At 38.4% G+C, this 27,785-nt stretch overlaps 1 protein-coding gene across 1 annotated transcript in view; it reads right to left on the bottom strand.

The window, feature by feature from the left end:
- Positions 1–27,785, bottom strand: part of HMCN1 (hemicentin 1) — a 562,350-nt gene that overhangs the window by 220,536 nt on the left and 314,029 nt on the right. Inside the window, exons 23-35 of the mRNA XM_004706670.2 lie at positions 26,941–27,068; positions 24,766–25,038; positions 23,220–23,315; positions 19,164–19,358; positions 18,393–18,523; positions 18,086–18,233; positions 16,318–16,444; positions 14,327–14,481; positions 5,910–6,185; positions 5,162–5,443; positions 4,365–4,473; positions 2,885–3,054; positions 1,516–1,670 (exon numbers count right to left, since the gene is read on the bottom strand). Coding sequence (XP_004706727.1) covers positions 1,516–1,670; positions 2,885–3,054; positions 4,365–4,473; positions 5,162–5,443; positions 5,910–6,185; positions 14,327–14,481; positions 16,318–16,444; positions 18,086–18,233; positions 18,393–18,523; positions 19,164–19,358; positions 23,220–23,315; positions 24,766–25,038; positions 26,941–27,068 — 2,245 coding nt within the window. The remainder of the gene's footprint in view (positions 1–1,515; positions 1,671–2,884; positions 3,055–4,364; positions 4,474–5,161; positions 5,444–5,909; positions 6,186–14,326; positions 14,482–16,317; positions 16,445–18,085; positions 18,234–18,392; positions 18,524–19,163; positions 19,359–23,219; positions 23,316–24,765; positions 25,039–26,940; positions 27,069–27,785) is intronic.

Below are 27,785 nucleotides of genomic sequence, written 5' to 3'. Positions count from 1 at the left end.
CGGAATAAATCATTATTCATTCAATTGAGTAGCTCAGATATCTACAAGCCTTCTGCAACACCTCTCTGGCCCCTTTTGCTTCGTAAAGAGTATAGGACTGCATTAGTAATGCCACTACTACATACCTCAACTCTAGCCAATCCTCATCTCTGAACAGATTGAGAGTCCCAATTTCTGTCTTCTCTATTTTCAAGGCAAATACCAATATGTCTTAATTCACTGCCATATATCTACTCTCCTTCCAATTTATTCTCCAGAAGGGATCAAGATTATGACTGAAAATGCAAGCTGATCATATTCTTCTTCTCCTAAAATCCTCCAGAGGCTTCTCCTTCCTTAACAAAATTAATGAAGACTGTCTCACTCCCTCTCTGGTCTCCACTAAGACCAGCTTTCCCTTTGAACTGTGGAGCTAGACTTGCTTGCGTTTGTGTTCTCAAAATATAGCATGATCTCCATTAATCTAATTTGTTTGCCCATACACTTCTTTGAAATATTCAGTTTTCTTTTATGACTTCACCTACTTAACTGCCAAACATTCCCCAAGTTTCTTCTCAATAGCTTTTCCTGTGAATTTTTGTAATTTTTTTCTCACTATCTGTTCTTTCATATATTCTACCATTTCCCTTAAAATCACATACCATAGTTTATAATTACACTTTTATATGATTATTTGCTAAATGTCTGACTCCAAAGCAAATATTTGTTTACTTGCACTATGTTGTTTACTTGCATGATAGACTGAACCTTTCACTGGCACAAATAAGTTAATTCTGCTGGATGAGGAAAGTGAATGATCAATGAGTAATGAGTAGACCCCCATCGGTCTTCCCGGGAGCAATACTCATCATGTGCTTCGTTACTAAGAACTTACTAACGCCACAGATTAAGGACAACAAATCAATTTATGTGATCCTAATAGCACATCCGTTAATTTCAATTTTAAAAACAATAATTTAGATTATATTCAGGATTGAAATCTATCTATCCACCCACCCATCCATCCCTCCATCCATCCATCCAATAACTGAGCAAATAAGTACTGAGTTAGAATTATAAACCAGTATGAAGAATATATAGGTGAACATGACTAACTGGGTATATCCCATCTAAAGCTTAAACTAGTTCAAAAATGTTTTTTGAGACTTAGTTCACTTGGCTTTATTGAATATGAATTTGCTTCAATCATGCTAAGGTGAACAAATTTGGGATATAGTGTTATAGTATTGATGAACAAAAATTCACCCATGAGATATTATTTTCTCATTAGTTAAAATATGTATAAATCAAAATAAAAGCACCAATCGCTGTTAAAGTCAGTATCATTGTTAAGATCATGAGAGGTTACACCCAGTTTTTAAATCAAAATATGTGGTTATTCTTAAAGACTCTAAGGAAAACACACATTGTTTTAATAGTATCCTCACAGAATCTGTCCAACAGAACACTCTGGAATTAAGGATGAAGAGGATGGTAGAGTGCTCTCTGTTTGGGTCCAGCGGTACTCACGCTTACTTTGAGGTTTCCTTGGGCAGTATTCACAGGTTGGCCATCCTTTAACCATGTGATAGATGGATGCGGAATGCCATTGGCGATGCACTGGAGGGTGACAGACTTGTATTTCACCACAGCTCTCTCCGAGAGGTCGGAGGATTTGATTGTGGGAGGTACTAGGTTTAAGAAGGGGGAAGAAACAAGAAAGGAAGAGAAAGAGAGTGAGGATGAAGAAAAGGAATAAGCAAAGAAAAAAGGAAAGATAGGGGGAAAATATCACAATCAAAGAGGTCAAATACATACACACGAATCTGAAACTGAAAAAAAAATCTGAAACTTTAAAATTGAACAAAGAGGGAAATTATTTCATTCCACATTTTGAACAGTAATATTTAGCAATTTTAAAGGTTACTGCTTATTGAACTATGGATCTCCAATTCTCCATAGAGTATAGGCACATTGTGCTTGCAGTCTATGTATAATATATAATTTTTTACACATTTTTGTGCTGTTTTCCCAAACTATAATGCCCTTTCATTTTTTTCTAGAACTTCCCTCTGTAAATCAGTATGAGTTCTGGGTATATATATTTATAATAATGTATAACTCTCTCTGCCCCCAGGAAGGCAGATTGAACCTAGGATGATAACTCCATTTAAAGGGGGACTGTCAGAAGCCTTCTCGTAGGGATTGGAATTGATACCAAGAAATGGGACAAGCCATATTACATCCTGGGAATGAACAGGCAGTGGAAAACAAACCAATATACAAAACAAAAAGTCTTCAGAGACAGAGTGAAAAATAAAGTTGACATTCAGAGAAACCTCTGCTCGTGGCTTCTCAAGGGCTCTCCAGTTTCTGGTTCCAGACCCTCGCTGCCCAAGCTCTGTGGCAAGTAAGACACACAACACTCTGGTGCAGGGCTCCTTCTCTCCTTAGACTTAGGGCTGGGACTCACGTGCCAGTTCTGTGAATGCACTTAGTTTCCCTGGTTCCTTCAAAAACATAATCAGCCTCTATTTCTGGAAGCGACTCTATTCACATTCCCTCCTGTTTTGGCTAAACTATCCAATGCTGGCACAACCCTTTTTCACTTTGAATTTTCGATCCGCCTCTTCTATCTTATTATCCTCATTCTGGCTTTCTATGCAGAATACACTGCTCATCACTTAAATTATGACAAAGTCCATTCCTCTGGTACCTCTTGTTTGAGTCTCTGTCAGAAGGGTGCTTTAAGGTCTGCCATTGTTTAACTCACATTTGAATCTTCCACACTCCTTTCCACAACTCACGATGGATCTAAATTACTAAGCTACAATCTGAATTAGATAATGGCACAATACATAAAATCATTTTTACGTCTGTTGCTCCAGTCCCTTTGTCGCCCTACCATGAACAGTGACTTCAAACTCTTTCTTGTTCTCTCCAGCAGCGTTGGCTGCCACACACCGATAAAGACCTGTGTCTGACACTTGAGCCTGGGCAATAACCAGTTTGCGTCCATTTAGTAAAACCTTGAATCCGTCTCTTTCATCGATTGGCTGACCGTCTTTCAGCCACCTACAGAAAAAGAGCAAGAAAAAGACTGGAAATATACATTTAGATGAGTAAGTTTCTGGCATCCTCTGTCTATGGAGAGAAAATGATCAGTGGTGTATCTGTCTACGTTCACATTCTGCTGCTCATTCTGTACCTGGGAGGCAGAGGGAAAGGGAAGCCTGAATGAACACAAAAGTTGGCAGACGGTTGCCACCTAACAACTTGCGGATTTGAACTGCCAAACTTGTGGTGATCAGTCCAGTGCTTAATGCTTAACCCAATGTCCATCAGGGTTCTTTTGAGAGCTGTGAGTTAAGCATGAAAGTTCAATTTCTTTATTTGTTCTTTGCTGATTCTGGGCTACCGAAAAAGCACATCTCTTAAAGAGTACCCATTTCAAACTTTTAAATTGTATCAACAAGAAAAACCCACACAATCGTCAAACATCTATAGACTAAAACCCTGGAATCACAAAAAAAAAAAATGCAAAAAATGTTTTGCATTTCCTATGAGAGTCATCATTTTCCATTTAGTTCTATGATAGCGTGTGAATAGGTTATTTCCCTCATAATTCATGCCTATATTCCCTTCCATCATGCTTTGAAAATGAATGATAGTATTCAATAAACATACTGAATGAAAGAATGGGAACAATCAGCAAATATAAGTGCACGTCAACTCTCATGATTTCTTGAATATGTTTGTACATTTTAAATTTACTGATATATTTGCATATTTCACATATAAGGCATATAAGCCTTTTCTGCTTATGAGTATAAGCAGAAAACATGCATGACACACACAGGAAACTAACCTATGAGGCAGTTGTGTGGTTTGAAAAAAATATATAATGATCATGATTATTTCACTAAAATACAGTAAACGCTTCAGTTGTACATAGGTATGGTTCAATATTCTGTGTCTATGAGTTGAAAACATACTGGGCTTCTAACCTCAAGGTTAGCAGTTTGACATCACCAGGAGCTCTGTGGGAGCAAGGTGAGGCTTTCTACTCCCATACACGGTTACAGTCTCTGGCACCCACAGGAGCAGTTCTATTCTGTGCTACAGAGTTGCTATGCGTCAGACATGGACTCAGTGACAAGGAGTTTGGTTTAATAATGTAATTATTCTTTTTTCTTCAAATTCAGGGGCCCTGTGAGTGTCAAAAGAAGTTGCCTTGTAGGTGAGGTATGTCTTTTAAAAGAGAAATATAAAGAAAGCAATTTCATGCAACCACTTTTTAATGACACAGGGCAGCTTACAAGACAGCTTTGAAACATTCCAATAAAAAACTGGGAGGTATTTAGAAGACATACCAAAACCCTTACATGATAGTTGGTGGGGGTGAGCCTGTCACTTGGCAATCTAGTTCCAGTAAGTTATGAACCATCACAATGAAGTAAGATGTTTCATCTCCTCCTTCTACAGTTGGTGGCACTAGAAAATAAGGAGGCCATGTCAATGAAACATGAACATGGAAAATTACATCATTGCATCAACATACTGTAACTTGGCACCAAAGGTGGATCTATGACCCAATTACAAATGGCTAGCTTCAGATTTTTTAAAATAAACACGTGTCAGAGCCAATGAGTATCTTTTTGACATATTGTGGATTTTTCACAATTATTCTAGCATCACAAGGCTGCTGATGCCCTATGACTATTAAGCTCATTTATATTTTCATACTATCTATAGCCCTTATCTGTTAGATGAGGGAGCTTCTCAACTGTGACACCTCTTCACAAGGTTTTAGTTTATAGAGAAATAAAGAGAGACTCAAGTTTGGATCAAAGTACAGAGACTAAGTTTCCATTGTCTGACTAGTGCTTAGGACAGAAGACTATGTTGCTACAAACTGAGATCTGATATTGTCACAGATTCAAAAATTCAGGTATGCCCTTACAAACATAAAATAGATCTACCAATACTAGTAGAAAACTTAGGTGGGTTTTCAGAGCTTGGAAACAGCTGTAACAAACCCACCTCTTGACAATGTATAGTCAAGAATGAACAGATAGCTAAACGGCCTTGGATACTGTTTATTATTTCACGAATAAAACAGTATTTGAGAAATTAGGCTTGCTATGAATCGGAGAAACCAGGAAATGTCATCCTCATTTACCTAAGACATCAACTTCATATTTTATCTCCTTTTCTCCTGCCACACTGGTAGCCACACATACATACTGGCCCCGGTCGACTTCCAGGGCATTCATGATTTCGAGCTTCTTCCCACCAGCTTCTATGTGGATGTTGCCATTGGCTTTCACAGGCACACCATCTTTTAACCAGGTGAGAACAGGAGGAGGGTTGCCAGCAGCTTTGCACTCCAGTGTCAGGGAATGGCCAAGCAGGACTTGTTTACTCAACGGTGTGGTCAAGTCACCTTCAATCATTGGAGGAACTAAGTAGGCAAAAGTATTATTTCAGGTATCATATTGTCCAGTCACAAAATACATTCACTGAAATAAAGGGGATATTATTTCCTACGTAAATTGAATATAAGAGCTATCTACATCTGGGGAAAGCATTGATTGGTTCATCTGACCTGCAGTTATTCTAACGACTCTAAAATATACTACAGGTTTGACAAATAAAGGACAAACAATGGAGACAGATCTTAGTCTACTCAGCTACACTACCTTCCTTCTCTCTAATAACCAAAAGGCCTGGACTCTCCAAGTGCACTAAGCTTGTCTAAAGTTTTACAGAAATATTTTTCCAAATCATGGGGCAGATTCCCCCAAGTCTTATCCATGCACATGGAAAACAGCCAAGACTGTAGCATTTGGTTAGTGAACTAGCTGGAAGTAAGTACATTAGAAATTGTAGGCAGAAAGAATGGAAATCAAACATATATTTTCCTTTACCATAGACATCCACGTGGAATGATTTTTCAGCAGTTCCTGCAACATTGCTTACATGACAGGTGTATGTTGCCGCATCAGAGACTTGTGCTCGATGGATCTGAAGAAACTGTCCTTTGTCAATATAGAGCGTTTGTGAGCTGGACATGACTGGCCGGCCATCCTTATACCAAGTAATAGCAGGCACTGGAAGGCCCCGAGTTTCACATTCCAGTCGAATGACACTGTTGATCAATGCTGACAGCTCCGTGGTGACATTCCCTCTAATGCTGGGTGGAACTGCAATGGATTTCAGAAAGAGAGAACGCACATGTCTTCTAAGCTTCAGCATCTGCATCAGAATCCTAAGTAGTATAGATATTTAAATAATGCTTGTGGAGGGAATATGAACTAAAGGCAATTTGCGATCTATCTACTCATAATGATTTTCCTGTCTTGTCAAGATAATCTTCATCCTCCTCCTTTAGAATTTCAGATTTGAGTAAAAGCAGGGATGCACAGCTTTAGTCTCAGGGGTTTCCTAGATCATACCAGAATAACTAAAAAATGTTACATCGACAAAACAAAGAAAAGCAGAATTAAACTTCACTTACTCTTTCTATAACAAGTTTAAAACCAGGCCAAGGTAGCAAAAATGTCAGAAGTACAACTGTATGTAAACCCATAAAGTCTGAGTGCTTTCAGAACCAGCTACTGGTAATAGCGATGGAGTTTTAAATGTTTGCTTCTTGTTATTTGGGAGGGCGGGCTGAGGGCTACCGAGAGCCCATTCATTCAGCTAATTGGCTACATGCGTATCATCCACAATTCGGCATCTGCCTGCCTGACCTCCCTTATAACACGAGGGTTGTACTGTGGGAAATACAGCGCAAGAGGCTCAAATTCACAATACAGTCTTAATATGATCTTTCCGGGACTGCATCATTACAACAACTTAAAGGAAGTCAAATGGCATATTCAGAGTATCTGAATACAATCGTAGTAAACTTTATCTTAGAATGGCCTTCTCACTATCATCGAGTAGATGCTGCCTCATAATGACTTGACAGGACAGGGTAGAACTGCCTGTGTGAGTTCCCCAGCTCTAAATAAATGTGAATGGTCTATTTACAGAGAATTTCTTTACATCTCACATCCAATTCTCCTATTTTACATTTACTTGTACTTATGTCTGACTTTACTACAATACATTTGTCACACCTAATGGACAAAATGGAATCCCAAGGGCACAATGGGTAAAGCTTTTGTTTGCTAACCCAAAGGTCAGCAGTTCAAACCCACCAACTGCTTGGTAGGAGAAAGATGTGGCAGTCTGCTTCACATCTGTACACATTTACAGCACTGAAAACCTCTGGGCAGTTATACTCGATCCTAGAGAGTTGCCCTGAGTTCTAATTGACTTAAAAGGCAATGTGTAATGGACCAATAATGACACTTCAGAATTGGCTAAACAGTGGACTTAAATTTCTTCTTCTTTTTTTTAATCTAACACTTTTTATTGTCCCAGGATTCCAAGCAAAATACTTCACTACATGTAGTTGCCGGGTTTCCTCTGGCTTCTGTGATATCCCCTGTTTTGGATGACTGACACTTTTGAAAAACACTGATCAAATATTTCGCAGAGTGTCACGCAGTTTGGGTTTGCCTGATGTTCTTCTCATGGTTATACTAGGATTGTGGATGTTTGGGAGGAAGATCCCAATTGTACCACATCAAGTCAAGTTTACATGTAATCAACATGATTTAAGACTGTTGATGACTCTGATCACCTGGTTGAGGTATGGTTTACCAGCTTTCTCACTGCAAAGTTACTCTATCTTACTCATTTACCATTTAAGAAATATTGAGATGGTGTATTTTTAGTAGTTGCCTGGTGATGCAAACACTGAAGTTCAAATCCACCCTCTATTGGTAGACTTCGTGATTTGCTTCCAAAAGCTTACAACCGGATGGAGAAATTGTACTCCACAAGAAATACATGAGGTTGCTAGGAATTGGAATTCACTCAACAGCAAATAACAATATCTGGGTTTGAAAATGAGATTTTTAAAGATAAAATACATACAATCTCATAGAGGCTACACATTTGAATAAAATTTTATAACACCGAATATTAACTTTGAAAAACAATTAGATGAAATGTTGCTTCTCCCAATATAACATCATTATTCTCATTAGCAGACATGTTAATTTTCAATCTTGTCAATAAACTATTTGTGGAAAGGCACTTTCCCTCTTCCGAAAACTCACTTCCATCACCAGTTCTGACTCATAGTGACCCGATAGAAAGGTGCTATGTGTTTGTGAGAATGTAAGCCTTCATAGGAGCAGACAATCTCATCGTTCTCCACTGGTTTTCAATTGTTGACCTTTCAGGTAGTGGTGCAATGCATATGACATCTTACGTTATTTTGGAAATGTTTGCTTTAGATTGCTAAATCAGCTGACTCATCTAAATAATTGTCAAGTGCATTAATAAGGAAAGTAAGTTAAATAAAAAACTCTATCCTCCTGAACCTATTATAAATATCATTTACACCAAAAAGAATCTATTTAAAAGGTTGGATTTAGGAAATTGAGAAATATTATTCAAAAAGTATTTTCAATGAAGGGTAGAACACTATGTCTTCCACTGCTTGCACTGGCCAAATAAATATTTCACTTCCTATTTCATTTTCCTTCATAAATACTTGTCTGGGAACTAACTCCTCATGGCTAGGGAGGTGGGAAGTGTGTGGAGAACTAAAGAGAAAAGTTTTGGAGCAGTGTGCATTAAAATGTATTCATGTGTATATTTACAAAAATTTTTACCCATGTGGGAAGACTCTCACACTCTGAAACCCTTCTATAAACCTCCGATGAAAACTCACCGATGAAAACGGTGAGTTGTGAATCTGCTTAGTCTGGCAGTGCTGTTGTCAGTCGGGTGCTAAAGAATCTCTTCCAACTCGGAGCAATCCTGTTCACAACCGAGTGGAGTACCGCATGGTCGTGTGCCATCACCACAATCAGTGTACTTGGGCCCACCGCTACAGCCACTGTGTCAGTCCGTTTCCTCAAGGCCCTTCCTCTTGTTCGCGGCCCCTCTCCTACACCAAGCACAATGCTGTTTGCAGCTACTGGTCCCTCTGACAACGTGCCCAAAGGAGGTCAGAGGAAATCTCAACATCTCAGTTCTAGGGAGCATTCTGGTTGTACTTCTTTCAGACAGATTTGTTTGTTCTTCTGGCAGTCCATTGAGGAGCTTCCAATATCCTTAACCAACACCACAATTCAAAGGCAGCAATCAGTTGGTCTTCCTTATTCATTGTTAATTGAAAATACCATGGCTTGGGTCAGGCACACCATAGTGCTCAAAATTATGTTTGCTCTTCAACACTTTAAAGAGGTCCGATGTAGCACATTTGCATAATGCAATATACATCAGTTGATCTGCCCATAGGTTATTAAAACCTCGTTTATTGCTCTGTTTTATATATTCTTTCTTTTCCCTTTTCTTTTATTTCACCCGCTTATTTTGTCTACACTTCTTTCCTTAGTCAGACCTACTGTGTAATTCTGTCTTGCAGATGAAAACATCCATGTTGGAATGATTTTAAGGAAATTAAATAAGTAAACGGTCATTTGTGCTACAGTCTCATTGTGAATTCTATGTAAATATTCCAGACAGACAACCAAGGCACCTTATCTGTTTCATATATCTACTTAATTATACATCTGATTGTTTATAGATATATTCACTTCAGAGGGAAACAACACATTAAGCTTCCAATTACCTACTCAGAGATTCAGGAGAGATTGTGAGTGAGGAAACAGTATTATTTCCTGGAGGCTAATACACAAAACTCCACACTGTTTCAATGCCTTTTATCTCAGACAATCCCAGAAACTTTAATCATTAGAGACGGTTCTCTTCTGAGTGCCTGCGGGCATCCTGCATCTTGACCAAGAGGAACTGAAATAAAGGAACTCAAGTTCCCTGGAAATAGGAGTCTTACTGCATCACGAAATATATTCATCACAGACCCTGGCAGCTGTCTGTACAACAGTGACGAGGAAACCACTCTGTTAACAGTGTAGGGAAGCGACTGCACCTTGTTGTTTAATGTCAGGCTTTGGTAGGAGGCCAATGGTAGCAATAACACTTCTTTTTTTCAACTTGGATGCTTGTATATTGAATCTTTTAGTAGTGTAATTCCTTTTTGAAGGACACTTCTTTTTATGACTGATGTCTTCCACGGGCTTCTATTTATAGATACATGATTTAAAAGCCTGCATTAAATTAAATTTCTTCGATTCCAAAAATCAATGAACAATTTACATAACGATACTGTGGTGCCATGAAGTACTTGATATGGTTCTCCTAACCAAAGTCTCTGTAACGCCTATCAAGTGACCTTTTCCTGATGGGTCTGGGTAAGGGAAAGCAGGGGACGATGCTGATAGGTTATATGGCTCAGTTGTGAGTGACTGTTAACAGGGTTAATTTTGATTATAAAAACTTAGAACTCTTATGTGGGAAATTTGTTGATTTTGCCATCCTTCTGGGTGCAAAGTGAGCTATCTCAGAGGCTGGAAGAGGAGCTCTCAGTAGCAGTAAATGAAGTGTGTACTTTGGACCCCACAATCACAGTGCACTGAACCTCCTCAATCCAGGGACAGAAAACTGTAATGCCAGAGAAGTGGCAGAGTAGCACAGAAGCAGAACCAAGAACCAGAGCATGACACAGTTCGGTGCCTGCAGGTAGGAGGAATGTTCAGAGATTGGGGTGGCCTCAGGTACTGAATTGGAAGAGCTAGATTTGCTAACCCATGGAGCTGCAGCTCAAGCCTTAACTGCCCTTAGAACATTTATCTGCAGCCCCAAATGAGCTTTTAACCTGGCCTGAATAGGCAGGAGGCAAGGGGTCTCCTGGCTGAGAGCTTGAAGATCAGAGCGACCAATCTGTGGCACAGCAGAGGACGTTTTCCAGAACAAAGAACTGTGTCCTGAGTGTGCTTTATTCTGATTTATAACCAGTTAATTTCCCTCATAAATTCCATAACCATAAGTATGACTTGGCAGTTTTGCGTGGCCATTCCAATGAATTATTAAACCCAGCTAAGAAGTGGAGCTTGCCATGGGTAGTGCAGGAAATATCAAAGTTGGCAATAAAGTGGGAATGGGGAGGCACGTCTGAAGGCAGCATTGTAGAAATCATCCTTGGAATAATGTGGAATGTCATTCTCATTCCTCGTTGTGAAGGCAGAGAAGGTCAGAAAAGGTCATCTCCACACTGCTCTTACTGATCTCAGCATTAAAAAAAAGACAATTAGAATGCACATAAGAGCCATACATTTCAAGTTTGACCCTGTATTTATTTAAAATTTTAATATAGTGCAATTATTATATAGCTAATGACAAATGAATAACATTAAGCTTTTACTATAAACTAGTTAATCCAATTATGACATCGACCATTTGATCTTCGCAATAATTGTATTGTCATCCCCAAACTCACTGCCATCAATTTGATTCTGACTCATAGTGATGCTCGATAGGGTTTCTGAAACTGCATGTTTTTACGGGAGTGGATAGCCTCATCCTTCTCTTGAAGAGCAACTGCTATGTTTGAACCGTCAATCTTGAAGGTAGCAGTTCAACACCTAATCCGCAGAACTGCCAGGGCTCCTCAATCATACAGTTAAGCAGGTACACGCATGATCTCCAAGGAGCTCTAATGGTGCTATCCAGTGAGTGTGGGGCAGCTAAACACAGAGTTGGTGGTTAAAACCAGCGAGCTGCTCCTTAGAAGAAAAAAGAGGCTGTCTGTACCTACAAAGATTTACAAAGCTTCAGAAACTCTATGTAGGTTGATATGAGTCAGAATTGGTAATAAATGGAATGGAAGTGATATTAATACATTAATTAATTTGACAATTTTCTCTTTAGAGCGATTGTCAACAGTAGTGTTTTTTTTTGTTGTTGTTTATGATCACCATTTTCTTGATGTGTAATGAAGATCACAGGTATCGGGTGATTGATCCGGTGTTACTGAATTAAAGTGTTATGGAACTAAGTATCTAATTTATAATTTTCTAGTAGGCACATTTAAAAAGGAAATATACTTAATTTAACCTGAAATCCAAAATATCATTTCAACATTGAATCAATACAAAAATTATCATAGCTTACATATTTTTACATTTATTAAGTCTTCCATATTTTTGTGTACTTGATATGTGGTGTCTATCCCCATGTGGTATCTGTCCCCATGTTGCAATGGTTAGGCTCTCTGCTCTTAACTTTGGCTGTTCAAATCTACCCGGAGGCTGTGCAGGAGAAAGAACTGGCCATCTGCTTCAGTAAAGATTACGGAGGAAACCCTATCGGGCAGTTTTACTCTTGCACATAAGGTTTGCTCTGAGTCAAAAATTTACCTAACCATACCATCGAGTACTTTCACTTACATGCATCTTAATTTGAGTAGTCACATTTCAATGCTCAGTAGCCACATGTTGCTAACGGCTACTGTGTTTTATATGAATTCTTTTTTTCTTAAGGAATACTGTATCGCAGACATTTGACCAATGAGCCCTGATGACACAGGGCTAATGATGGGCTAATCAGGTAAGCAACTTAAACTCACCAGCTGCTCCTCAGGAGAAAGACAGGAGGCAGTCTGCTTAGGTGAGGCCTTGGAAATCCAATGAGACAGAACTACCCTGTCCTATATCACAGCTATGACTTGGAATCGACTAAACGATTGTGGGGTTTTATTTAAAGTTACAGTGTTAGGGTGCTGGTTTAGTAGTGATAAAATGCTCACCTGCTAACCAAAATGTCGGCAGTTCAAACCCACCAGCCACTCTTTGGTAGGAACCTGGGGTAGTGTGCTTTCACAAAAATTATGTTGTAGGAAATCCATGGGGCCATTTACTCTGTCCTAGAGGGCTGTTATGAGTGAGAATCAACTTACTGGGGTTAAGACTTTGGTAATGACATGAAAATAGATCCTTCTTATGAACTGCATGTTCTTTGAGGAGAAGCAACCATTAAACAATAAGGTCAAATAAGCAATATCCTCTCAAACAATAATACCGTGTATACTTGAGTATAAGCAGGCCTGAATATCAGCCGAGGCACCTAATTTTACCACAAAAACTACATTAAAAATGTGCTGAAAAACTTGGCTTATTCACGAGTATATACGGTATGTGTTATGAAAAAAAATAGAACCATGGAAGTACAATTAGGTGACTGCTGGGATTGCAAGAACCCTGTGAGGAGGTGACATTCTGAAATAAATATCTAAGGTTTCCTTGAATATCCACAACAAATGAACAGAAGATAGCTAATTGAGTGGAGCAACAATAAACCTGGTGTGTCTACTGGATTCTATTCCTTTCCATTGTATAAATCCTTACCCTAGGATGTTCCTGGGCTTTCCTACAATGCCATTTATAAAAGTAAAATGTCCTTGGCAATTACCTCTCAGAGAAGACATGAAGAATTGTGGGAAACTAGAGCTGTATGAACATTTGATTTATGTGTCAGATAACCGATTAGAAAATACTTGACCTCTTAAGTATGATCATACAAGAAACACTAGATGACTTGAAGGAATAAAAAAGCACTTAACTACAAGTTGAAAGATTGGTGATTCAAATTTGCCCAGAGATACCTTGAAGACAAACTTGACTTGTAGTTGCTTCCAAAAGACTGCACCCCTGAAATCCCTATGGACTAGTTCTACACTACACAGGGGGTCAGTTGTCAAGTGTCGTGTCCATTATTAGATGGAAAAGAACAAGATTGATGCTATCGGTAGGTGCTTTCAAGTTGGTTCCAACTCACAGTTATCTATGCACCCAGTGCTGTCTGTCCTGGTCCATCCTCGCAGTTACTCCTATGCTTCGGTGTGCAGTCAATGTATCAATCCACCTTGTTGAGGATCGTTCTCTCTTTTTGCAGACCCGCTACTTTACCATCACAATAGCTTTCTCCAGGGGCTGGTCCCATGTCCAAAGTACTCAAGAGAAAGTCTTGACATACTTGCTTCTAAGGAGTATTCTGACTGTAGTTCTTCTATACAGACCGATTCATTCTTCTGGAAGTCAGTGGTTTACTTAATATTCTTTGCCAACACCATAATTTAAAGATATAGACTCTTCTGTGGTCTTCCTTATTCATTGTCCATCTCTCACATGCTTATGAGGTGATTAAAAATACCATGGCTTGGGGCAGAAGCACCTAAAATGCTTTAAAACTGAGTGCAAAACTGTAGTCTAAAACATATGAAGAAGGTAGGTCCTTTCTTCTGTTGTGGTAGCAATCCAAATATTCAATAGTGATTAAAAAGGAATTAACATTAGAGTCAGTGATATTTAACTTATAATGAGAGTTTATAAATAAAAAGGATAGGAAAAACCACACTTACTATAGATGGTCAGTTTTATATCCTTGGCTTGTTTGCCAGCTGCATTAGACACAGAACACTGGTACCGTCCCTTGTCACTTCGTCTTGCATTCTTTAGATGTAAAATTTGTCCTCTGTCTAGAAGTTCAATATTAGGGTCTCCCAAAAACAAAGGCCTGGAGAAAATAATGTTTGATTCCATGTTTCTATTTTCACTTTAGTATATTTCCTTTTCTTAGCAATCACAGAAAAATAAGCAATATCAAGTAAAAAAAATCTGTTATCAAGGTTGATTAAAAAAACAGTATTGTGATAGGTAGCTCCTATATAGAAGAATGAAATCCTTAAACTTTTACTAGTGGAGGCTAACTAATCAGTACTTGAGGGATGAAAAGTTTCTCATTTTAAAATCAAGTTCTTTAATAATGCACATATTAATAAAAACTTTAAATTACCAATATTTGCTTCATTTATTCTTCCATCCTTCATTTCTCTCTCTCTCTCTTGTTTTCAATGTCAAATTTTATATCATCAAATAGAGAAGGAAAATTAGGAGCCTCATTCTACAGCATAGTAACTGCAGGCCAAGCAATATTATATTCAAACCAATACCATAATATATGGAAAAATATTCACAATTGAATAAATTATTATTATATACTGAAGGCAGTTATTACAAAACACCTTGTTAGATAGGTATTTTAATAAATATGAATATGTTAATAATAAATATTGAAAGATTTTGCAAACACCAAATGTAAGCTTTTATATAGTTACCAGGCTATAATCAGTTATGGACAACTATCAAATTGTCACTTTGGGCAATTGGCAGCAACTTTAATACTTACAACATCATGGTTATTAAGAGCTGTGATATCCTCAGGCATACCATTAAATCTCACTCATTTCATTTCAGGAAAACCCATAGCTAGGTTTTGAAAAGTTTCATTGAATTAAGCATATGATCAATAATTAGATGTCCTCTTAGATTAATAAGCCATTAGTAAAAGTATATGACCAAGTATAAAGCACAATCAATTTTCTTTGCTAGCATGCTTGACAACTTCTTTAAGAAAAATTCCCAAGAGTTAAGAGAATAACGTAGCTTAATGAATTTCAGTGATTTCAGTGGTGTGACTACCTGGTAATTTACTCAAATTTAGGAGGTCCTCGGCGTGTCAGATAACCGCTGCGAATTGCCTGTGGGGTTCTAATCTACATCCTCCCCAGCAGAGTACTCACTCCCACTCCCAACACAGGAGCCAGTGCCTGGTATTTCCAAACCCTTTCCGCACACCCCTGGATTCTCTGATTTGTGAAAAGAAAATACTTCTGTTTTTTATTTACCTTCCCTTAATTATTAAGGGTAAGAATCTTTTAGTAAGTTTATTGCCTACTTATATTTCTTTCTTTTTCTTAATTGCTAGTTCATACCTTCCATACACGTATGGCATTATGCTGTATGATATGCTATTGTCGGTCTTCTTTTGCTGGTTTGTAAAAAACGGGAAATAATCCCTTATTTTGTCTGCTGCAAATATTTATCATGTGTGGCTAGGCCTGATACGCCTGCTCTAGGAAGCTACTCTAATAGACAAACATGGGTCACCCTGTGAGGGATAAGTTCTCACACCCACACTGCACGGTGCTAATTCAACTATCTGATGGCTCAGCCACGGCTCCTTTCCCCTCGCGTGCATCACAGTCTGACACAGGCATCTTGGTGTCATGGGCACATTTATTTTTTGGAGGGGTTTTTCTTTTAAATTCAACAATTATATTTCATTGTTAACCTGCAGTAGAGACTAATTATGTATATAAATAAATTTGTGTAATTTATAGTCTGGTAACTCATAATAATGAAAGATATGATAAGACGTTGGAACCATTTTTTAGGAATATTCTTTTTCAATCATGCTTACTTATTAACATTGTGTGGCACAGATTCACGGGCATTGATACATTTATTTCTCATAATCTGGGATCAAATAAAATGAAGAAAAGGTACTCACTTGTTATCTTTAAACCAATGAATAACAGGGAAGGGCGTGCCTTTGACCTGGCATTCGAGGGTGGTGTCATGGTTGAGTAGAACTGAGGCTTCTCTTGGGGAGCTGGCACCTATTATGGTGGGTGGAACTTAAGCAAAGACATTTGATCATGAAAATCTATGACTTAGTACAAACAGTGTTTGCTATAGTATTTCAATGAGCTTTAACGTGCAAAGTAAAACATCATACAGCAATCCCTCTTGAAGTCATCACTATTAAACGGGAGGACTCCAGGGTTAAGCTTAATCATCAAACCACATTCATGAAAGATTTGCTAGCAGGACAATTGCCTGGAAGGATTACAATAGTAGTGAATTCATTTTGAGGAATATTAAATCCATGTGGAGTAAGAGTTTGGACTGTAAGTGATTGGTAAAGCTCATAAATACAATTTACTTCTGCTATATATTTTAGATCATGAAAAATAACATAGTACAAGACATATGAATGTTCACTTCTTCAAATTATATACCACAGTGCTACCTGACTTAAATAACCTGTCACTTTAGAATTCTTTAAGCTAAAATTGGAGATGCACCATAATTTGAAAAAGAAAGTGCTAGTTTTATTCTCATAGCAACTCTGCAAGGCAGGGTAGAACTGTCCCAGTGAGTTTCTGAGACTGTAACTCTTTACAGGAGTACAAAGTCCAGTGTTAGTGGAAATTATTTGGGCTTTTCTTCTGAGATGGTTCCACCTTACATAGGTTTGGGCTTTTCTAAGTTTTCCATGTAGCTTTAGAGCTCAGAGAAGTCTGAGCTGGAGCTCAGACTTTGGGAATCATCAGCACACAGATGGAATTAAGTTTGGCAGTAAATATGTGCCAAAAGAAAGAATTCCAGTAAAAATAATGTTAAGAAAGATGATTTAATTTGTTTTATATTTTCCATTTAAACACACGTATGCAAATCATTTTCTTTTTTGCAGAGGAAATGCAAAGTCCTCCAGCTTTTGATAACACAGACGAGAGGAGTGCTTTAACTGTTAGGACCTTACTGTGATCCTCAACTTACAAAATATAGAAGGGCGCTCTAAAAGTTCCATTCTCTTTCAATTCCATTATTTCTACAAATTTTTGAAGCTCCTCATATGTCCATTTAGAAGGACAAAACATTGAAAAGAGAGAAATAAGCCATTTGATTACAGACTGACCTGTCGATGTCAGTGTAATTATAAATGGTAAGCTAAAATTCAAAATTTAACATTGGCACTTTCAAAACTAGAAACATTTTATATCCCAACTTATTTCTCTGCAAACTCCTCTTGGCATGTTCTTTCATTGGTTAGAATCAGGGTTGAGGTGATTGCATTTTCAAGAATAAGAGTGCGGAGGTAGGAGGACGTATTACTCTCCAAGTTCAAGTACAAGCTAGTAGAGTCAGTGACCTCCAGAGTGAGGACGAGACTACCTTGCATTATCTTCTAGGACGGCCTCCTGGAGTATTTCCTGCCCATGCACTGAAGAGTGACACTGTTAAATTTTATGATTTTATGCACAAGATAGTACCATATTCCCAAAGTATCTCCATGAGATATACAAAATATGCATTCAAACTTCCCATATCATATGTTTCTGGTTAACCAATATTAGCAGTGAAAATAATACTATGATCAAAGGCGGTATTTTTTCCATGACTTGAACTGTTTCTTTGTATTTTCATGTAGTCAGCTCAGTCCTTTATAATAAGTGCATCTGAAATGCAGATTTTCAAAAGAATGTTATGCTTACCTAGTACTTCAATGTTAAAGTTCTTCTGAGACGTGCCTGCAACATTAATCGCCTTACAGGAATATCTTCCTGAATCCTCTGGAGTGGCTTTAAAGAGCCTCAGTATCTTCCCGTTGTTCACGATCTGAATAGTATTACTTTCAGTCACCTTTGAGGGCCAAAATGACCAGTTATTTCTAACCTTATAAAAATGTATATTGAGAAATTAGAATACAATTTTAGTATTACTATTAATAAGGAATTAATGATAAACTATTCCACAGGCATTTAGTCAAGGGATTATACATATCTGGAGGTTTCCAATTACCTGGACTTCATCTCGATACCACATAATGATGGGGGCTGGAGTACCTTCAACTTCACAGAAGAGATTGGTTGCTTGATTTAGCAACACTGACACATTTGTTGTTTGATCTTTATCTTTTATTACTGGAGGAACTGTAAAAATATGAACAGATCATTCATAAGAAGTTTTATTTAGAAAAATTATTTATATCCAGCTATCTAATGGCTAGAGAAGCTTACAGTATTTTAGTTTGCTATAAAATGAACAAAACTTCTTGTGTAATGTATCTATAGGTAAATATACTTAGGATTTTTACTGTGAGTTTTGGAGACTGTAACATTTTACCAGAGTAGAAAGCCTTATCTTTCTACTTGGAGTAGCTAGTGGTTTCAAACTGCTGACCTTATGGTGAGCAGCTCAGTGCATCACCACGATGCCACGAGGACTAGGTATACCATGGTTTATGTTTTAAAGGGGCTGAATGTTATATATTTATATTTCCTTATACATGTACAAAACGTTTGGGAACACACCCACACACAATTGATAACTTCACTTATCTATCTTTTTGTACCATTGAATTTTGAATCATATAAATTCATATGTAATAAAAAATTATATGAAGTTATAATTCTTATAAATACATGCAACTAGACCACTGACTTCCTGCTTGAAAATTCATCCATTCACATTAATATTAAATAATATTACATCGGAGACATAAATACAAATGAAAATTTTCAAACCTCCCATATTTAGTTGAATGCTTTTAGCATCTTCATGCATATTTACCATGTACTTTGAGGTTATATTTTTTTTCTGTAGTCCCAGCCTCATTGATTGCGACACAGATGTATTCCCCATTGTCATACGGTGTTACTGCAGCAATAACCAACAATGTGCCATCTTCCAAGATAGATACACCCGGCTCTCTGCCTGACAACTCTCTACCATTACGTAGCCATTTGATGGTCGGTTTTGGCATACCTAAGTAAGATATTAAAAGTCTGGTTATATTTTTTGCAGCAAAATTAGAAATAATAATTAAAAACTATCAAATATATTGAAGAGAAATAAATTTTTGTCATAACTACAGCTTGCACCCTTAAGTACTGTACTTTTCTTACTCATCGCTATTGAATCAATTCTGATTCACTGGCAACCAACCCTAAAGGATAAGGTAGAATAAGAGTCGACAAAAGTGTAAACCTTTACAGGAAGAGAGAGCCTCATCTTTCTCCCAAGTACTGTGACCCAATCCAAATATTTCTCCTGGCATGAATGTTTTTTAATTACAGTATTGAAAGCCTCTAATTCCAGATTCGTCTTAAGATATCTATGACATTAGAATAAAATACTAACTTAGTTATATCAAAACACTCATATGAAATGATATAAGGCAAACTGTTTGCTTGCGTGAGTTTAAGATGACTATTGAGGATAAGAAAAATCAGGACTAGAATTGGAGAGGTTCTTGGCATGAGGATAAAAGAAGAGCAAAAATAAGTCACTTCCAGATGAATACAATATGAAGATTGTCCAAATAAATATGAAAGATGTACACACATAATGCACCATTCCAAGAGGATTTGGTATAGATGAAAACTTCCCCTATGCACACATCTGTTGGAGATCTCATTCTACTAAGGTAGGGCAAGACACCAATTCTTGCCATTTCCTATTAAAAAGAAAGTTGTGAAAACAATGATGTGGATTGCCTTCCTGGATTAAGTTATGATTAACAATGTGAATCAATAAAAGGGATAAAACCATCTTAGAGAACATAATGAATACAAATGGACATACTAAAAATAGACACTGTTAACTCTATACTTACAATTTATTTATTTAGCAGTTTGCCAAGTACTATTCTAAAAAAATTTAATTTAGTTGACCCTTATAAAGAAAAATCACACTAAATAAAATCTATGTGACTGTATCACTCACTGCCATCAAGTCATTGTTGACTCAGCGACCTCTAGGCTATAACTGTGTCTATATAACTGAATTAAAGTAATCCAGTATTGAAGGTCAAGAAGCTACTAAGAGATGGATACATAATGAAGGACAAAAACACAAGACTGCCATGAATACATAAACATCTCATTCAGGCTAACCTCAAATTGAATTTAAAATTCTTAGTATCTATGAAAATGATATTTGTATGGGGGAAAAGTAAGTCCAATTATGACTGATCGATCAAGGAAGAGATTTATTACTGGATTTCAGATGTTTTTTCACTTTATTTCATATTATTTGGAAGTAGATTTTATATGACCAAGAGGCTACAGTCATCTCTTTGGCCTATTTATTCTTGTATATACTTCATAAATATTTGTTGATCTAAGAAAAGAAAAATAAGTTACAAAACAAAAAATAAAGTTGTCTTATTTTTAATTGTATGTTCCATATGACAACCAGAAAAAGATAATTCAAGAACCTTTAGCTGCCCTTCATGAGCTCCAAAATCATATCCCAGGCGAAAAATCAGAAGCTGGAAAGAGCTGCACAAAATATAAACGGGAGTCAAAACAGAAATGCTGATTTGGGCTGATTTGGAAGCCAATGCGTCACGGTGAGTTAGGGTGCAGTGGTGGTGAATGCCACAGCATTCACCCGAAGGTAAACCGTCTAGAGAAGGCTGCCTCTTTAGCACCTGCTTACCTATTTCTCACCGCCATGGGGCTGATTTGACTCAAAGAGACCCTCTTGGACAGAGGAGAACTTCCCCGTGGTCTTTCCAGCAGTGTCAATCTTTACAGAAAAAAACTGCCACATCTTTTTGCCCCATAGAGCAGTGGATGGGTTCCAAGTGCCCACCATAGTTAATAACCCAGCACTTACCCACGGTGTCACCCTATTCTAGGGATACCCAAACCCCTGAACCCCACTGCTACTGAGTTGATTTCAACTCGCTGCAACTTTGTCGTTTCTGAGGCATTGTACATCTCCACAGGAGCAGACTCCAGCACGTCTTTCTTCCACAAAGTGCCTGGTGGGTTTGGACCTCTGACTTTGTGGTTAATGGTTCAATGCTTACCTGACATCACCAGGACTCCTTTACTGATAATTCTTTTGATATGTGAAAAGCTTTTCAAAGTTATTTTATTTTTATGCTGGTAGATATAAAGGAGCTGTGGTGGTGCCGTGGTTACGCATTGGGCTTCAATCCACATGGTTGGCGATTTGAAATCCCCAGGAAAGCAGCTCCATGGGAGAAAGACTGGGCTGTCTACTCCCGTAAATCATTACAGGCTCAGAAACCCACAGGCTATCACTGTGAGTTAGCGGATGGCAACACGTTTGGATTTTGTTGTTGTTTTGTTTAGTTTGGGTGGCTATAGAGGCAACATTGGTAAGAATTACTGCTGAGAGATGAAAAAGCTTGCTACGGAAACAGTGCAACCATGAAGACCCATTTTTGCTGCCTCCAGGAATAAGTACTAGAGTCAACCACACGTAGAAGCATGGATGGGGGAAGCCAATCCAAAGCCCTCCAGAAAGTTATGGAAGGAGTATTGCTTGCATGTTTTCAGAACCACAGTGGCCCAGCTTGGTCATGGAAGAGGAAAGCAAACATGGATGTCCTTGATCACCTACTTGGTATCTAGGGTAAGACGGAAAGTGACAGTTACTTTCCCACATACCCCTGAGGAGTCATCATGATCTCTGGCTAGAAAACACGGTAGGATAGAAAGTCAAGATGTTCACGGAGAGAAGAGCAGGAATAAGCCTTAGGAATCGAGTGACAACTTGGTCCAATAGTCACCAAAACCCAAACCCAGTGCTGTCAAGCTGGATCCCTTTTATAAGAGCCCTATAGCAGAGAATTGATCCATACAGTTTTGAGATTGTAAATATTTATAAGAGCAAACAGCTTCATCTTTCTCCTGAGAAGTTGCTGGTAGGTTTGAATCACCAACCTTGCAGATAGCAGTCAAATGCCTAACCCACTATGCCATGAAGGCAGAAGAGGGTAAATCTAGGAAGAGGGCTTTTAGAAGAGAGGTGTCCAAAACAAACAACGGAAGCATTCCAGTGTATACCCTGGATTGAATAGAACAAACTTAGGGAATGCTGAACAGTTCTAGATGTTACATTTTAAAAATTAATTCATTTTATTGGGGGCTTGAACAACTTTTATCACAATCCACACATCCATCCATTGTGTCAAGCACTTTTGCACATTTGTTGCCCTCATCATTCTCAAAACATTTGCTTTCTACTTGAGCCCCTAGTATCAGCTCCTCATTTGATCCCTTCGCTCCCCGCTCCCCCTTCCCCCAAGAACCCTTGATAATGTATAACTTATTATTATATTGTCATATCTTACACTGTCCAACATCTCCCCTTACCCACTTTCCTGTTGTTCATCCCCCAGGGAGGAGGTTATATGTAGATCCTTGTAATAGGTTTCCCCTTTCCACCCCACCTTCCCTCCACCCTCTTCATAACACCACTCTCAGCACTGGTCCTGAGGGGTTCATCTGTCCTGGATTCCCTGTGTTTCCAGTTCCTATCTGTGCCAGTGTACATCCTCCGGTCATTTTAAAGAGCAATCTCCCTCAAACAGAAGAAGCTAAGAAGTAACAGAAAGGAACATGAACTCCCAGGAGAGCCACGTGAGCAAGAACAGGGAGTCTTTCCATTGCAGGACACAGAACGGCTGGTAGGGAAACAACCTCTTCACAGAGCTGCTATCCGAAAAGGGATTTATTTCTCTGGGGCTCCAGTGTCATTTTAAAGACTGATGAGGGGCTGTTTATAAGGAGGAAGCTCTCCATTCAATGTAGAACTCTGGGCAATGTAAGCAGTATAGCAATGCTTAAATATCCAAGGGTTACTCACCTCTTGCAGGGCATGGAAAAGCAATGCGTTGATTGGCCACTCTTTCTTGAAATGGAGTATTGTATGGAGGTTCAAGATCTTCCAGTGTAGGTGGTTCTATTAAAAAGTAAATACATGACAAGCATATATTCATTGGGACATTTTAAAGTCTCTTCTTTCCTGTTGCCTGGCTTTTGTGAACCAGAGCTCTAAATGACTCCAAGATCCATTATTTCATGATCCTTCCTATCCTGTTTTCCTTCATTCCCTGGGCTAAGACATCAGGCTCCACCCGGTCATTCCATGGTTTCTTTGTTACTCCTGACCTCGATATTCTAGTGGTTACCATGTACCATTGTTCACCTATGTATCTTCCTTTCTTCTTAAGGTCACTTATTAAAAGCCTTACTTTTTCTTTCTTAGCCTGGATGAATCTCCCCATTCTCACCCTTCATTTAGCATACTTCTCTACATCCTTCACATCTCCAATGCAACTGTCCCAGAAGAGCCTCTGATTTGGTTTTCTGTTAGAGGCTCATACAGTTCTACCATTTCATGATGACACTAACTCATTTGTAAATATGCACTTAGAAGCTCATTTTATTGTCTATTTTTCCTACTAGATTATAAGCATAAACACTCACAAAAAACCTACTGAGTGAATAGACTAGCTGGACCAGCTCTCCAACAGTGTTCTAGTCATCCATCCAACAAGTATTAATTACACTGTACCTGGTGCTACTATTACATATTATGTTAAGTATGACACCTGTTTATTTTGTGCTTGCCTGGGGGCCTAGTCCCTCTGCCAGAAATGTTCTTTTCCTGATTTGCACACGGCTTGCTCCTTAAAGTTGTGAGGCTATTACTATGACTATCACCTCCACAGAGAAGTCCTCCTCAGTAATCCAATCTACGGGAGCCACTTCCTTGTGTCATCACACGCGTTCCACGTTGCACACAGAATTCCTCGCTCTCTGCGTTTTCTGGCTTCTTTCATTTGTTGCTTTGTTTATTGTTAGTCTACTCGTGTTAGAGCAGCTCATGAGAAGGAGGGTTTTGCATTTTTCACTCTTTTCTCTCCAGTGCCTAGAACCTGACAGGAGCTCATGAAACATCTGCTGCTTGAAGGAATATATACTGGTGTGTCTTCATCGAAACAAAGCCAGCATCCACCGGGGCAAGGAAGATCTAAAATCCCTGGGGGTTCGTTTCACCAGTCAAAGTGACGTCCTGCTCCGACTCTCCCTGCCACCGCTTTTCCCAACCCAAGCTTGTCCGGGCATTTGTCTGGGATGATTTCCCTGATCTACACCAATCACAGCAACTTCAGTTTCCAAAAAAGAAACATTAAAATCGATGCAGGTTATGCATGAGTTAGTTTCAGTACTTTCTCAGATGGCTCCTCTTTCAGACAACTAAAGAATCCCCAGTGTTAGTTAAAACTTTTCCCAAGGTGATAGAAGACAATCACAAACTCCAGGAGTACTCGCCCACCCCTTCCTCTCCACCCCTCACCCCATACCCTGCCACCCACTCGAACATGTTTTCCTCTGCCAATAATCACCTTGGACATGTAGGGTTATCTCAGCTTCATCATTTCCTGCTATGTTAGTAGCAGTGCATGTATATGCACCAGCATCTGAGAGAGTGGCTTGGTCAATGCTCAGTGTTCCATCTGGATCACTAATATGCCGCATTCCATCAGCCATCACAGCACTCCCGCCTTTGAACCAGGTGATTACAGGATGAGGCATCCCTTGAGCATCGCATGGAATATCCACTCTTTGACCAACTTGGACTTTCATGACTTTAGGGCCACGTCGAATCTTTGGAGGAACTGGAAATAACAGAACATTAATAACCCACATTTTAAAAATTACTTTTTCTCATTTTAAATGAATGGTAAATGGAGAAAGTGGAATGTAGAAGTCTCAATATGTAAGACAGTGCTTGGGCATCTTACTTAATGTGTGATCTAGAGCAAGTCACGACAGTTCCTGTGGCCTATTGCCTCCATAATTGGCATATAACAATCTCTTATAAACCAAATCGAGGGAAAGATAGAGGGGAATGATACAAACAAAACCACTAATGTTCCCATGTAGCACAATAAGTTTTGAAGAATGTGAGGCACCCTTCCATTCAGAGAGAATTTTAAGGCTTTAAAACACTCCTAAAGGGTAGTCTGGAGACATTTTGTACTTTAAGACAGAAAGCCAAAAAACATTTCTTTCCATGTTCTGTACTCTTAGTTCTTTTAGAAGGTTTTATAAGATAAGGAACAATGGGTCTCAAAGAGACGTTAGCTAATTTCATAGAAGAGAATCAAGATGGAGCTTCTATTATTGCCCTTTACCTACTTTCCCTTAGACATTTAAATAGATATTTTATCAAAATATGTTTATTTTCCTGTGTGTGAATTATTATGTGTGGAATCAAGCTGAATCATAAGGACATCTATATGTCCCACATCTCTAAAAAGCCCCCATTTCTCTCTCCTTAAAAAACAACAACATAGTATTCAATAAACATTTTCTAGAGCCTGCCATTTATAACATTCTAATCAATTTTGCACTATTATGATCACCATTTTAAGAATAAGAAAGCTAGAGAGAGAGGTTTTCGATATATCTAATACTTTAAGCCCAAAAGCCAAACTCACTGCCATCAAGTTGATTCTACTCATAGTGACCCTATTGGCTGGGTGGAACTGCTCCCTAGTGTAGCATTTTTTTATGGAAGCAGAAAGTGTAGCAGATCTTGACGGAAGCAGAAAGTGTAGCATATCTTTATGGAAGCAGAAAGCGTAGCAGATCTTGAGGGAAGCAAAAAGTGTAGCATACTTTTACGAAAGCAGAAAGTGTAGCATTTCTTTATGGAAGCAGAAAGTGCAGCAGATCTTGACGGAAGCAGAAAGTGTAGCATATTTTTATGAAAGCAGAAAGTGTAGCATTTCTTTATGGAAGCAGAAAGCCTCATCTTTCTCCCACAGAGGAGCTGGTGGTTTCAAACGGCTGACCTTGTAGTTAGCATCCCACTGCACATTCTACTATGATACGGGGTCTAAAGCCCTAGAGCTAGCCAGTGACAGAGGCAGATTCCTATCACCTTGAGATTTCAAAGTCTGGGGCCAAGAAGAAACAAATATAATGAATATCTGGAAAGGAAATCAGGTTAATACTATCAGAGAAAATTTTCTTCTGATGCGTGAATATCCAGTATGCACACAGTAGCTGGCATGGAGTATACACTCAATATGTATATGCTAAATGGATAGATGATTAAATATATGATAATAAGTTCAAGGAGATAAATTACACAGAATATTAAAATAGTCCAAAAAAATCCTCAGAAGCATATTTTTTCATTTGATAAGTTCTTAAACTAATAAAAGGATAATTTAAACACAATTAAACTCTTCTTTGAAAATTCATATTCACTTTTACAAGAAGCTCACAGGCCGTGTATCAACAATAGAATTTTAAGTGGCTTATTAATTAAAAGTTAAGGTCCAAAAATTTTGCACTGTTCATTTGAACAAAAAGGAGGGTTGCTTATAGATAGGAGGCATTTTTTTTTTGGAATAATATGTAGGAAGGTCTTATAGACTCAAGTTTTAGAAAATGTTTATATAATTATTCTAAAACTAATTGGAGCTAAAGCCTAAAGGCACTGGCATGATGGTTTTTCCTCGTGGCTAGTTCACAGAGTTATCATATGACGTCATTTCAAGACTCACCATGAACGTTTAACTTAACAGACTGAGTCACATTCCCGGCAATGTTTGTGGCAACACAAAGATACATCCCACTGTCGGAAACTCGCGTCTCAGTGATCTTCATTGATCCCGATGGCAGGAACGTGTGTCTAAAAAAAAAGAAATCACATAGCAGACCATAGGTAGACATAAGAATTTAACTATCTCCCTTGCAGCTGTGCTCGCCTGTGAAAATACTACTCTTCAGGCATTTCTGAGAAGCATTCTGCCATCGCTAATGACACCTCTGGACATCTCCTTCAACACTCACTGCTATGGAGTCGACCTCGACTCCCAGTGACCCTGTCGGACAGGCTAGAAGTGCTGCCGGGAGTCTCTGGGTCTAGGATTGTTAAGGGGGTGGAAAGACCCATCTTTCTCCGGGGAGCAGCTGGTGGTTTCTAACACCTGGCCTTGCGGACTGCAGCCCAAGGCGTAACCACTAGCCACCAGGGCTCCCTCATACGTCTTAAAGATCAGGAAGTTTCCTAATGATCTTGTGCATCTGGTATGATGTTTTGACAAATACAAAACCAGTTTTTTTCTATCAACCTTTAAATATATTCTAATGGCATGAAATTGCCAAATAATTCTACATTCCTCTGCTTTACAAAGTTGCATCTGTACAAAGCAAATGTATATCTTAGTAAATTTTAATTTATTTTGACATTTTATTATGTTTCTCCAATGTTTCATTAAAAATCTTTGTATTAAAATAAAGGTCAAAGAAGGTATTCCTGAAATGTATTAAATATATTCCCCCCATCATATGAGAATACATGTAGTTGGGTGAGATAATGTAGTTGGGTGAACCAGACTTGTTTATA

Source organism: Echinops telfairi, unplaced genomic scaffold (genome assembly GCF_000313985.2).
Source record: "Echinops telfairi isolate 266 unplaced genomic scaffold, ASM31398v2 ScPeMD7_7424;HRSCAF=8462, whole genome shotgun sequence".
In the NCBI taxonomy this organism is placed as follows: Eukaryota; Metazoa; Chordata; class Mammalia; order Afrosoricida; family Tenrecidae; genus Echinops; species Echinops telfairi.
Note: the sequence above shows the minus strand (reverse complement) of the source record. Positions and strands in the feature narration are given on the sequence as shown.